Source organism: Pollicipes pollicipes, unplaced genomic scaffold, assembly GCF_011947565.3.
Source record: "Pollicipes pollicipes isolate AB1234 unplaced genomic scaffold, Ppol_2.1 Scaffold_3447;HRSCAF=4054_pilon_pilon_pilon, whole genome shotgun sequence".
Classification (NCBI taxonomy): Eukaryota; Metazoa; Arthropoda; class Thecostraca; order Pollicipedomorpha; family Pollicipedidae; genus Pollicipes; species Pollicipes pollicipes.
The window spans coordinates 8,998,191-9,012,071 of NW_023596297.1; the positions used below are offsets into that span (position 1 = coordinate 8,998,191).

Consider the following 13,881-nt stretch of genomic DNA (forward strand, 5'->3'; position numbering starts at 1 on the left):
CTAAATCCTCCCCAAGAGCCGGAGACTCGCGGAGCCTTGGTCTTCCACTTGCCCGAGCGAGTATTCGAGATGGTGTTAAACGTCACCATTATACGTTCCATACCATATCCATTTTTGATAGCTTTCAATAAAGCTTCAATAGAAGTACGATTTAAAAGGAATGAAAAATAACTTATTTATCAATATATGATTAGTTTACCTCATATTTAAAGGTACATGTAACGTGTACGTCATATACTTTTGTATCAGTTTTTCTTGTGTTCCAATGATTTCTACGCGCAATCCAGAAATGTTGAATCGTGCCGCGTGCGAGATGTTCTCCGCGCTTCTCCCTGGTACGTCGAGAGGCGCTATTATTTGGGGTGCGGGATCGAGCGCGGTGTGTGAGCGCATGGGTGCCGTTGGACGGCAGGTGAGTTAAACATGCGCTGGTGAGCAGCAACAGACCTGGGCACTGAATGCATTGCAAGGAAAGATTATGTGTGATATGGTAGAGAAATTCGGCTGTAACCCGCAGGGAGAATCCCTCGTTCAGTCGTGAGTGTGGCGCGCGATGCTGTCGAAGTTGCAGGAACAGCTTGCCTCCATCTGATGTCGCTCCCAGATAATAATTTTTTGCATTCTTTCCAGTGTATATTTTTGGAGAACAAAATGTCTTGGGGCTAAAAACACCAAGAAACACCCACGTTTCAGACACTGGTCGTGTGTCAAGTGCTCCAATGTAAATATAGTCTGAACTTAGTCAAATGAAAAAAAGAACAGCCGAGTCACGAGCCGAGTCAGATTCCACAATCTGTGAGCCAGTCCGGAGCTGGTTCAAGAATTTCGAGTCAAACCCAAGTTTGATACTAACCACATCTCGAAATTGGTATCCCATTCCCTGCACTACCCGGATGACAATAACTTTTCCAGTGCCCTGTAGTCCAGGACACATCATTATCATACTCAGCCCATAGATCACACTCGTCTGTAAATTACGCGCGAGAGTTTCTCCAGGCACGCTTCCCAATCACTTCCACCATCCCAGGTAGGTGCATGGAAAGCATTGGTCGATCTCGGCAGAAGTTTCAATGGGGCTCTTCCAGCGGGGGAATATTAGTGTTTGTGTGTGTCTGCTTTTTATCCAGCCGATTAATTTTTGTTAAGCCATTCAGCTACGGCTTTCTATTGTTGCACGATATGCATTTTGGGTGCCGAAGTCATGCCGCCCGCGAGATATTGGACTGATGGTGTATTGGACTGACGGCTTCGCTGATGTACTCGAAAGGATCAGTCCTGATAGCTCGTTGGGCTGCGCAAACGGTTTGTTATTAGATTAAATCGGCCTTTTGCAGTCAGTCGAGCTGCTCGATAACGTCTGAAGCGTGATGGCTGCAGCGTCTGCGGGCACCAACCACGCGCGCACAAAAGTGGACGATCTGCACGAGACCGATCTTCGTCACACGACATGACCCCTGCACGCTCACGCAGTAACGAACGATCGCGAGAACAACAGCCTTTACAGTGATGCTCGGCGCATACAGGCAGCACGCGACAGGCGTGGCTGAGAGCGATCAGAATATCTGTACGTTTGGATGAAACCGCGTAGAGCGTACAGCCCATCCGACTGACATCCCCATGGGTTTGTTTCAGCGTTGCAGTTCTGTCTGTCTCTTCACAAGACCAGCCCCGGCTGGGTACCAGGGTCTGGAAGCCAAACCCGTGCGATGAACGCGCTCGCTTGCCTGCTCGCTGCATTGCTGCTCAGCGTCGACCATGGCGAGACCAAAGCACACGACATTTTTCAAACCGTGGTAAGTGGTCCCTGGCGCCAGAACAAGCAGTCGCTAGCGGTCGTGTTCGCCGGCTGCATGCTGCCCGCGAGCTGATGCTTTTCCCCCCATTTGCGTTAGGTCTATGGTGTTCGATAAACGGCATTATACGCCACTCTGGATGTCAAAGAGCGTGAGCCATGCACCATGAGTCAGGTACTGCCATTTCGCCCCATGATCGTCCAGCAGTACTGTATGCATGGATCCTGCCACCACATCAGGAACCACCGCACCTGTTTGCTGTCGCCGCGTAAGAGCATACTCCCTGGTCGTGATCCGTGAGGCGCTGTTCGGCAGCCGGAGTTGATACAAGACAAGGGATACCCGGTGGAGGTCCACCATGTGGAGACGGCTGACGGTTACGTGTTGGAACTGCACCGGATACCACAGACGGCCGGCCGCCGCAGGCCCGGCTCGGCAGTGCTGCTCATGCATGGCCTTCAGGACAGCTCGGCCGCCTGGGTGATCAACCCGCGACGCTCGCTAGGTCGGTACAGAGGCCGACTGGGTCATCAACCCGCGAGCCTCGCTGGGTCGGTACAGAGGGCGCCTGGGTCATTAGTCCGCGACCCTCGCTGGATCAGTACAGAGGCCACCTGGGCCATCAACCTACGACGCTCGCTAGGTCGGTGCAGGTCACCCAACCACCTAAGCCAGTCGGCTTGTTAGGTCCCGGTAGCCGCAACACCAGCCGATTATCAATGTGACCAATGAGCACCTGACGCCTATATCACCATGAACAACGTGTATGTGTATAGCATGCTTGTGGATTGTGATGGCTACACATGGCGACTTTGACGCCGACTTACTACGTGCGGTTTACATAATTATGACATATTTAGGTGAGCTGGGCTCGCAAGCACGCAGTCCACTCTGTAGTTCATTCAGCAGTTCAAAGAAGTTTTATTTTGTGGTCAGAACCTTTATTGACCAGAATCGCCGCAGGCTTTCCAGGCCGATAAACCCCGCTCCGACGACGTATTCCTTATATTTCAAAGTAGTTATATTGTCTGAGTGAAGTGTAGTTTTTATCGATGTTTCTTTGTTGCCACGCATATTTTTCGACTGTAGTGGACCGAATAAGCTTGCATCTAGCGATCTAACATTTGCAACGTCTTTGCAGGATTCATGCTCGCAGATCAAGGTTACGATGTATGGCTGGGCAACAACAGAGGCAACAGGTACTCCCGCAAGCACGTGCGGCTCAGCCCGGACAGCCGTCAGTTCTGGCAGTTCACGTGAGTGGAGTTTCAGCAACGGTGACCAGGAACGTGACCGTCCCCGGCGACGATAGCCCGTAAGAGCATTGCGTCGCTTTTTAAGGGAGACCCGCTGCGAATCAGGACCGGCTTCGGCTTTGATCTTTGTTCCCACTGCACACGACATGTGCATTATCGCAATAATGGGTGCTGCGTCGTTGGCAAACCTACGAATTAATCAAAAGTAGATCCTGGATGAGCAATCATTCCAAAAGCACAATGGTCACATGGGACCCATCAGAAAAAAACTTCCAAAGAACTCCTGAATTCCAGCCAATTCTAGCACAATGCATATATGTATATAATATACGAAAAGCTATAGATCACATAAAGATCAGGTTAAAAAAGGTATAGATTCCGAATGAAAAAGATGCTGAAAGATCCTAAGGTATAATTTTTGGAATACAAACTTGTTTCATCAGGATATTTTGAACGTGGCAACAATATGTTTCATTTGGAGTTTCATTCCGTTGCATTTACCCCACGAAATTTAAACATTTGAAATTAGGTGATGAAAACGAAACTCGGTTGATCTGGACCATCTGCCACTCAAAGGCATGCGTGAGAATGAGCTTGAATGGGTCTTATAATTGAATTTGACCATTTTTTATCAATTACCGGTCATGGGCATTAATCACAATCTACTGTTGAAGACAGCACCATCGCATCGTGATGTGGACCATCGTGATGTGGAAAAACCGAGGACTTGTTTAGAAACGCTGAAAAATGAGCAAAATTATCATTCATTTTCACAAGCATGCAAATATACTGCGTCACAGCATTTTGCATACGTTTTTTGGCGCTGAAACGCAAAAGGCAATCAACGCTGCGTCAAGCCCTACGTTTAACCTCATGATATATATATATATGTATGCATGTATAAGTCACACAGAACTGATACTCGGCTAGGTGGATTTAAAACATTGGATAACCCCTGGTTCCAATTAATTAAGAGTTCTGACTGTTCTGGGCATTGGCACACGTATTAGAGCGCAAGACAGTTGGTAGAAAAGCGTTGCAGTTCGGTGACGTCCGAACACGTGAATGAGTAAAACGGGCACATTTCGTGCCATGGGAGGCCTGTTTAGACATGCACACCCTCGGATTTGATTGCTGTTTTAGAAAGACAAAAAACGAAAAGTATCATCTGCAGAATGCAAAGTTAAGAATGGACATTATGCGACGCTACAACGATGATCTTTAACGTAGGTCATTAGGTAATTTTTTTAAGTTGACCTAGGTAAACTTTGTTTTAGTTCCATTGTACGAATTTTTGCAATATCCAAAATCGATCTGTTAATAATATTCCAGGCATCATTGTGGACGACGCGACCCTAAAAGCATACCAATGTCAACTCCGGTTATGAAAAAGTAGCTTGCTATTGTGCCAGATGGACTCTCCGCAGAAGATGACGTGGATGCCAATTTCCAGTAAAATCTGAGACATGACCGTGCCAAGTTAACCTGCTGGTGCTGCGCTGGGTGGGAAACCACACCATTTGTCGTACGGTGATGTTACATCATTTTTTAGATCTGGCTGTCTTTTTTCAATAGAGTTCGACCACTGATCTTCCGTAAGCGCTGTTTGTATTTGACTCAATCTTAGTTCGGGAGGCAGCAGGGAATTCTGGACACGGGTACAGTACATGATTCATAATTTATCCGGTTATGACCCTAGTGTGCTTGTGTGTAGGTTTTGTTTTAAGCTGATGAATGCTAGAGCCGGATGTATTTTGTCTTGCTGTTCTTTCTGCAAAACTTCAGCGTAAAATTTAAAAAAAGTATTTCATGATACTGATCATATTTGATCTCCACCCCATCATTCCATACAGTATGCCTAGAGATCTTACAGGAAAATACTCTGAGTGCATCTAGTATGCAAGGAATCAAATGTTTGGCTTACAGCCGACACCCGTTTCTTTGGCCGAAGCCACTCACAATTATCTTGCTGCTCGCACACGTCTGATTCATGTTTGTTCCTTTACCATCTTTAGGGCAGACGATTATGCGCGATATGATAACCCAGCTATAATCGACTACATACTACACGTCACTGGCTACGAGGACTTGTTTTACATCGGATTTTCTTCCAGTAAGTACGAACTATGCAAAGCTAAGCAAAGCAGAGTGAAATTTGTGCCATGTAATTAGCCATGTTATGCTTCATTACGACTGACTCGACGAAAAACAAACCCTGCCTTTAAGTTGAATACGAAAATGGGGTTAAGACGCGTTTAATGCGTGACGTAAGAACACGTTTAACACGGTGACAAACGTGATTCACGAGCTCCGCTGCGCCATGGCAGGGCGCTTAAGACGGTGACAAACGTGATTCACGAGCTCCGCCGCGCCGTGGCAGGTACATGGTCGTTCTGGGCGATGATGAACCACGACCCGTCGTACAACAGCAAGGTGCGTCTGATGGTGGCACTGGGGCCGGTGGCCACCATGAAGTACTGGAGGAGCATCGCTCGGCTGGCCGTGCCCTTCAGCGGCGCCCTCGTTGTAAGTAGGGCGCCCATGTCGGCCGACGCTAGTGCGGCAGCGTCAGCGGCCATGGTCGCCGCACCAGAGCGTTGCCATGGTGACCGGTGATTGTCGACAGTGCAGTCACCCCTGAGCGGTGAATGATCAGATTCTCGGCTCTTTGAGACTGTTTGGGTTTCCAGCGAAGCTCCAAGACTTGGACGCAAGCAGATGTCAAAAGGGTGCGTACTGGATGACATGAACACTAAGCCAGAGACACGTCTGGAATGGAGAAAGGTTGTGCTGATCAGAACTAATCAGTCGGTTGGATGTCATACTTCTACAACACACCATGTATATATATATATATATATATATATATATATATATATATATATATATATATATATATGTGTGTGTGTGTGTGTGTGTGTGTGTGTGTGTGTGTGTGTGTGTGTGTGTGTGTGTGTGTGTGTGTGTGTGTGTGTGTGTGTGTGTGTGTGTGTGTGTGTGTGTGTGTGTGTGTGTGTGTGTGTGTGTGTGTGTGTGTGTGTGTGTGTGTGTGTGTGTGTGTGTGTGTGTGTGTGTGTGTGTGTGTGTGTGTGTGTGTGTGTGTGTGTGTGTGTGTGTGTGTGTGTGTGTGTGTGTGTGTGTGCACGTGTGCGTACGCGTGCGTGTGTATGTGTGTATGTGCGCGATGCGTACTATAAATACTATTCTGCCGTGATCGGTTTGGGAATTCGCTTTTCCAGTCTTTTGGTTCCCCTTGTCATCTTTGGCCCGACAGAATACAGCGAAAGTGGTCACATGTGGCGAAAAAAAATTATCGAAATATCCCCATGCCATCAGCGAGATGTGAAAATAACGTAACATATTCATTGCAACACCAAATTAATGTCTGGAATATAATTGACAGTTAACAACAAAGGTCCTATCTTTCTCCACAGCTACTTCAAGTGAAAGGCGCCAGAACAATTCTTATAACCTGCTCTAACCTAAAACATCTTTCTACAGCACACGGCAGATAAGCTGGGCATTTACGAGTCGTTGCCATACAATACATTATACGGCAACCTTGGGAAGGTGTTCTGCAGCAAGCACTCGCCGACGGTTCTTCTGTGTGCCCTGGGGATTTTTCTACTGGCTGGCTGGGACCCCAAACAGCTGGACAAGGTATGCATATGACATTCGACGAGCTGAGGTGCGTCGCGGCGTCGGTACCGCATGGCGGTAAACTATTGAAATGCGTGTATTTGGGCACATGCTTCCGTTCTGGCTTGTGTTTACTCTTCCTTGCAATCTTCGACAAATTCGTGATTTAAAAAAAGGATGCAGACGAATCTCGCTTAAAGCGAGTGTCCCACCTTTTGGGGCATATTTAAAAAATGCATACTTTAATGAAACCTCAGGACAAGTTACGCCTGATAATATCACTGGGTAGTGCTACTGCATCTCATCAAGATCTAATGAGCAATGACGACGGCAGGATCTATTAAGGGCTGTCGCCAGCTGTTGCGGACTAGAGTTAATCTAATGAACTGTTTAAGCGTGTACATTGGTGCCCTACGGGCCTAAAAGTGGCACCTCTACTGTTGTGAATGACGTCAGGACAACTGAACGCTTGTGATCGACACAGAGATTGGCGACGGCCGTTTACCGAGAAGCGCATTGGTTGCAGTTTGGCCAGTGCGTCCCTGTGCATCATGTGATGCTCTCTTTCCCAAAGCCGCAATGCGCTTCGCAGAGTGCAAACTGCGCTGAACCGCTGTGCTTAACGCTTTAGCGGGGAAATCAAAGTGTTATTATAACGTCTCGATTACTTTGCGTGATGGTATGCGTGTTTGTGTGTCTTTTTCCAAGTGGAGTGCTACAGGCTTTGTAGCATATATTATACAAACATTTTGGCGAACTGGTGTATCGTCAACATTGCCGAACACAAACGTTGAAAAAAGCAAAGCAAATGAAAAGTGTTGCTTGCATAGCAGTGAACAGGAAGTCCAATAATATTCATCCCGTCGAAGTGGCTACTTATAAAAGAAATCCTGAGCTAATCAAGAGGATTTCGAGAAAACCCGTACCGCCAGCCAAATCGGACGTGTCAGATTTAGTAGCTAAATAGTACAAAAAGACATGCTCCCTTTATACAATTAGAGTGTGACGTAGAGCATGAGTAGTTAGTGTATCCCAAACTTGCAAACATCGACTAAGTATTTTTCCAAATTTAAGGTTTTTGATATTCTGGTTCCCTTTACCAAATCCAACAGCGGTGTGATACCTTCCAACGAACTCAGGAGAAAGCGCGTGCAAATCTTGGGATTTGCTGTATTGTATTTATTACTCCATTTTAAACCCGTTGGGTCGTTGTTACAGGGGTTCAAAACTCAGGGGGATGGGGACACAAGAGGCGGGGGACTGAGTGTCCCCAACTCCCTGAAAATTTAATATTGTCCCTTTATGCGCGTTGACTGGGAAGAAATGGCAATGAATGACTTAAACCCCTTGCCCCCTCCCCCGCCAACCCGGGAGGACTTCCGCTGCCAAGGTCAAGGGCTAACCCACTTAGTGGAGTTCGTGCATAGGCAAGGCCAGGGCCTTGGTAAGGGTAGGTACATGATTGACAAAGGATCCCTTGATGGTAAAATCCCCCCCCCCAAAAAAAAAACCCGGGTGTGCCCCACTTGATTTCGAGGGAGCAAGATTCTCTTGCATTTGTATTTTTACCTTCTTGTATTACAACACCGGCCACAAGCTACCAGAAGATGAAATCCTGTTAGCATTTTAAAGTCAATAAACTGAATGAGCCAGGCGTCAAATGACTACATGAAATATGCCGTCGGCGCTATTTATTTCGCAATGGCTCAGTGGGCGCTGTCTAAACCGATAAAACTCAAGCTTTGCAATAATTTGTATGGGTTTTACCGATATATTGATGGCCATGGCAATGTAAAAGAGAAATCGAAATCAGGCAAAAAACTGCATCAACATGGCCAACCTCATGATTGTATGGAAATGTTCAACTTTAAGTCAGCATGAAATAGTGATAGCGATAGTCTAACACAGTTTTGAACATGCGCGCTCGCGAGTCTTGAAACAGGAGCCCCCGACGCTCAGCGTTGGAGTCCCCACAGGCCGTGCGCCGGTGGCTCCGCGGTAGTAGTGGACGGCGGTCAACGGCTGGGCGGAAATGATGACGCATCTGAAAGCGGCACAGGTGATGCGGTGTGTGGCAAGTGGTCTTATTAATGTCTAAAGGTGTCCAAAAGTCTTTGAATGCCTTAGGACATTAGTTCGTACGTTTAGAAGGTAGTCCGGGCGTATATTTCACCCGTGCAGTTTTCAGATGGCTGCAAGGAACGGATTAACATTTACACCATTGCGAGCTGGCGCTAGATATTGCTGGTGGAACTGGAAGAGTATACACAGAATCTATATTCGTTTTCTTGTTGTACAATTCAGAGGACCGCCTCAAAATTATTACTGTGAAACATACGCGCCAGTCACTTTTTGAACGGTACGAATTGATTTCGAAAGATTTCCGGAAACATTATTTCAAGATGTTCGTTCTCAGGCGCCGGCGCCGGCCACATGATGCTGTCTGCATGGACCAACGTCGTTCGATTTTACGGCATTGCAACTCGGCTATTGCTGATCCCACTCCTGAGATTACGAGCGCGCACGTTCAACATTAGTTCATGCTTTTTGTTCCACTAATCGATTCTGCAGAAGTATGTACGTTATCAGGTTTACATTGGTTATTTTTTTCAAGCCTAATCCGATTCCGATCCACCCTCCTGAACACTAACGAAACCCCACACTTTCCGTGGAAGGGCCCTGTGGTTAGAACGCCAAGGGCCACAGTATCATTCCCGGTCAAGGACTGGGGGCCATTCCGCCCCAGCGCGGGTGGCTCACCGGCTGCCATCCTGACGACACGTGGGTGGGGGTCCCAGGCGAGCCGGATGCCTTTAGAAGGATGCATCATTCATTAGTCCAAAAGTAGTATGGAATGTATGGAACGTGGAACGTTCCAGTTCCCTGACGTGGAACGCTCCCTGACACGGGCAGTTAGCTCCGGATTGGCACAGGAGCCCTCATTGACGTAACAAGATTATTTATCACCGCAGGTGGTCCAACAATTGGCTTAGAGACTCCAGTTCGGCTAAACGGCTGACATAAAGTGGAAGTGTTCCCTTCTGCGGACCCGGACTGACACAGGGCCCTTCCGTTGTCTCATTGCTATTTGCCATGCCTCCTTTCATTGTCAGAGGCCCCCCGACCAACGCAATAGGCCCTGGGAATTCCGGGTATTGTTCCTGTCTCTGTTCGACAAATGTTCCCACGGCCGGCTCCGATCAACGTGAATCGCGAGTCCGTGCCTAAAAGCTGCTTAGGAAATGGTCCCTCAGGCCCAGACCAACGCGGAGCCGACTGTTTGGTATTAATGATGTCTGACTGAAATAAAAGCCCTCATCGGCCCAATGGGTCTTCAATCAGCACAAAAGCCTCTCTGGTGGGCCTTAAGGGGCTTGACCTTGCGAGCCGTGCCCTATGGTGCGACCTCCGGCCAACCCCTGTCACGTGTCCCCGATGCCCTCCTCACCTGGGCCACTGCCTCCGGGGAACGAGTCCCATCCCCTTATTATATTACTTGCATAGAACATCACATTACTATTCCTTGCACTTCGGTGCGTGGATGAATGACGGCTGTAAGCATTCCGAGGTTAATACGCACAACTAAATAGATTGAAAATATGATGCTTTGGTTTAAGCCATGTGTGAAAGTTCGCGCGCCTTCATTGCGTTAAATTGGGTTTTCAGAGAAAATTTTTGAGTTGCGACATTCTCCTTGCAAAACCTTGCATACGCGCCTGTCCGCTCTTCCAGCATTTTCAAAGTTTGCAACGTGTAAATCGACACTGGGAAAGCGTGAATGATTAACACTACGTAAGGAGACAAACACAAGAGGTGAAAAGGCTACGTACTTTGAAGAATGTCATGGACACGTGTCTTGAAAGCAAAAAGGCGGAAAAGGTCACATGAATTTCTGCCGGCGTTGCAGGCCAGTTTACCGCAGATTTTCGCACATGTACCGGCTGGTGTTGGCACCAGAGTGGAGCAACAGTTCGCCCAACACATCAGCTCCGGTATGGCTATAGGTCATTCATGTCTTTCACAATTTATTCTTCTTCTTTACAGTCATTCCAAATGGTTTACATGGGTTGTTTTGGGTCCAGAGAACCTGCTAAGCATAGCTTGTTGTGTGCACCATGAACCTACCATCCAAGTCAGGCTGCTCAGTCCAACGAATGATTTTGCGTCCGTCCTTTCGTAACCCAGGACTGCCAAGGGCTACATGTTCCGCATGATGCTGCGGCACGGGCGTCCGGGCCAGGGTTGACCCTCGCTGGCCCAGCTGACCTTTCCATTTCAGTCGGGTCAAACAATGCGCCCACTCTGGGACTGGGCGGTTTCGCTTCCGACCCCCACTCTCGGTGGTGCCGTAGGGGCTGGCATGACCCAGTTATGAATAGCGTGGTTCTCACGACGTTTGGAGAGCGGAGTTGTTCTCAAGTCTTTGTCAGCGGAGTCTAGTCTAGATATCTTCACGAGTGAGATTGCTTTATCCAATCCACTGTCTGCCCATGGGGATACCCATCCGTTACCTGTATCTAATTAGTTGCTACTGAACCGCGCGTTTTTTTCCAGCACGTTTATAATAATGATAAATATTCCGAAAGCTCTTCAAGAATGTTTGCAGTTTGACGTTGATCATTGAAGACGTGGCGTGAATAGAGCTGATTGTGAGTTGAAGAAGCCGAAGCAGTAATAACATGTGTCATATTTTGAAGTATCTTGTCTATATTTCGTTCACATTTTACCCATATCCGTACATATACCTGTAAATTTCAAAAATACTCACCCGACCGAGTGCGTTACGATTACAAATTGGTAACCGTGGTTGAACCAAGCCCATTTCCTCCCAGTCCAAGTCCTCCAGTCTCTTTCAACTCAGCTTCCAGGGAGCTTGTCAGGGTTTGACTCCAGCCAGTTGTGAAGCCGGAGATCTTGGTCGAATTATTTTCAACGCCCACGGTAAGAAGCATAGTCCATTTCTCGAGGTACGTATAGGCTTGCACAAAATCCCTATTGTTCTGCGTTAAGCATGTTTGGCGCTCCGTGTGTTTGATTGCCAAGTTGTGCTTAGTGTCGCTCATAACTTGGTAGAATGAAATTTGTTGTTTGTTGAACTGTGTTGAAGCCGCCTCCGTGATCGACTCTGTGCATCAAGTCTTCCTGTTCGAGTTGATTCCAACGTCATCATCAGTTGCAACTTTGATTGATCCGATACAGCTGATGATAAAACTTTGTTTTTTGGAAAACCCTCCTCCAGCTCGACTTCATTGATGCTAGATCGACGCAGAATGTTACTCTATCAAAAACACACATTTTTACGACTTCGAAATTTAGTATCATATGCGATCGTGAATAATGAAGTTCATCACACGGACAATTGCTTCTTGATGTACCCAGAGGTTCCCATGCTACATAAGCATCGCATCTTTCTTTCAGGCCGATTCCAGCGTTTTGATTACGGTAAAAAGAGAAATTTAGCTATATACGGACAACGAAAGCCGCCATTGTATTTCCCGGAACTGGTCACCGTACCAGTGGTACTCATGTGGGGGAAAAACGACAAAATGGCCGACAAACGGGTGAGCAAAGCGTCCCCGCCACATGAGCTGAAACTGACTCCAGGCCTCATGCGGCGGAGAATTTGAATGGGGTTTTCAAAAACATGGCGTTTTCTGTTGTGCACGCTTATCCAATTGTTTGAGCTGGCAGCCACGCAAGAAGCTAGGATCCCATCAAATTGTTGCGAGGATTTCCTAGCAGTTTTCTTCCTGCCAGCCTGTTTGTCCTCAATGTGCACTGTGATGCCGGGAGGGTAGTCAATGAAGTTATTCATAGTGTATCCATAAAGAAGGCCGCTACTATTGCTCCTAACGTCGATGGTCGCAGACTGATACCTGGACGTGCAGCACGTGACCCACGTACCATCATTGATTCGGTGTTGGCTTTCTCGTGCGGACAGGACGTGGCGGCGTTGGCCGCACGACTACCAAACCTAGTCTCCAGTCGCCCAGTGGCGTGGCCGCTCTGGCAGCACCTGGACTTCCTGTGGGGGATCGACGCCCATCGTCTAGTGTACCAACGCATTCTCCAACGCCTGCATCAGTTCAGCTCCCGCGCTCCTCGGGAGTACATCGGCCGCAGCAGCGTCGTCTACAGCGGAGACGGGAACGACATTAGCGCCACCTACCCCAGCGACGACGCGGCAAACCCCTGTGCGTCCGGCGTGGATAACGCGCCGACAGTGTCGACGCGAACTTGCCAAGTGTGCGGCACGAACGCGACTTATTTGCTCGTCGGGGAAGGCTCGCCGGACGCCGGCGCGCCGCTCCTCTGCCCTGGCTGTGACGCGGGCTCCGCACCACGACTAACTCGGCTGGACATGGCATTAACGCCGCAGTGACAAAATGTCAAAATAAAGATGCGATTAGCCAAAGGCATCTGCCATTGTTTCATTCCTGGTGTCGATACACTCAGTGCATAAACACCCGTCTGGCAAGGCACGTTTCTCGGCGTCCCAGGTTTGTTCCTGTTCTGCCAAGGAGCCCCACTTTCTGATCGTCATTTTTTCAGTCAGGCCTCCAGACCTCCCCCAAATGAACTCATTTCACCTTTTATTCTTCCTTCCTCGCTTCCCAATCATGGCTAAACGTGGAAAGAGGAAGAACAACCACGTGGACACAAACTCGAACTCGGCGCTGACGCCCACTCGATGGCGAAGACGGAAGCGTTGCTACCCGGCCTCGGCTGCCTGTTGCCGCTTCACTTGATGAATCGCCATGTGCGACCCACTTCGTTGGATCGCGCACTCCCGCCGCAGTGTCAGACCGTCGTCCAGCTCTGCGAATACCCCGGTCCACGACCTTCGCTCGACCTTGGCAACCGCCGACCATGACCTCCGCTCGACCTTGGCAGCCCCGGTGCCTCCTCGCTCTGGCAATGACCCCCACCTGAAGCTAACTTATGATCACCAGGCTTCTGAGCCCGTACTGCAGCAACCCGGCACTTTCGTGGTCGTGGAACCGTGTGAAGATTTCATAAAAATCGCCTTACTTTCTTAAAAAACTATCTTCAACATTTATTCTCAAAATCGTGAAGGGTACTTGTATCTTGCGAGAACAATGGAGGTGATTTTAGACCTTGAACATGTTTCCTTTAGCCGTAAAATGCTGCTTCAGCAGCTTGCAATTTTTGCAACAATTTAAAAATGTTCA

The 13,881-nt window shown here is 48.2% G+C and overlaps 2 protein-coding genes across 2 annotated transcripts in view; one reads left to right on the forward strand and one right to left on the reverse strand.

Moving 5' to 3' along the window:
- Positions 1-13,881, reverse strand: part of LOC119092656 (lipase 3) — a 109,979-nt gene that overhangs the window by 30,294 nt on the left and 65,804 nt on the right. The window lies entirely within an intron of this gene.
- On the forward strand, positions 1,677-13,649 carry LOC119091583 (lipase 3). The gene is made up of 10 exons (XM_037214392.1): positions 1,677-1,793; positions 2,109-2,298; positions 2,935-3,049; positions 5,065-5,162; positions 5,430-5,575; positions 6,551-6,709; positions 10,596-10,680; positions 12,107-12,249; positions 12,630-12,882; positions 13,642-13,649. The coding sequence occupies exons 1-10, from the start codon at positions 1,707-1,709 to the stop codon at positions 13,647-13,649; spliced, it is 1,284 nt and encodes a 427-aa protein (XP_037070287.1). The 5' UTR covers positions 1,677-1,706.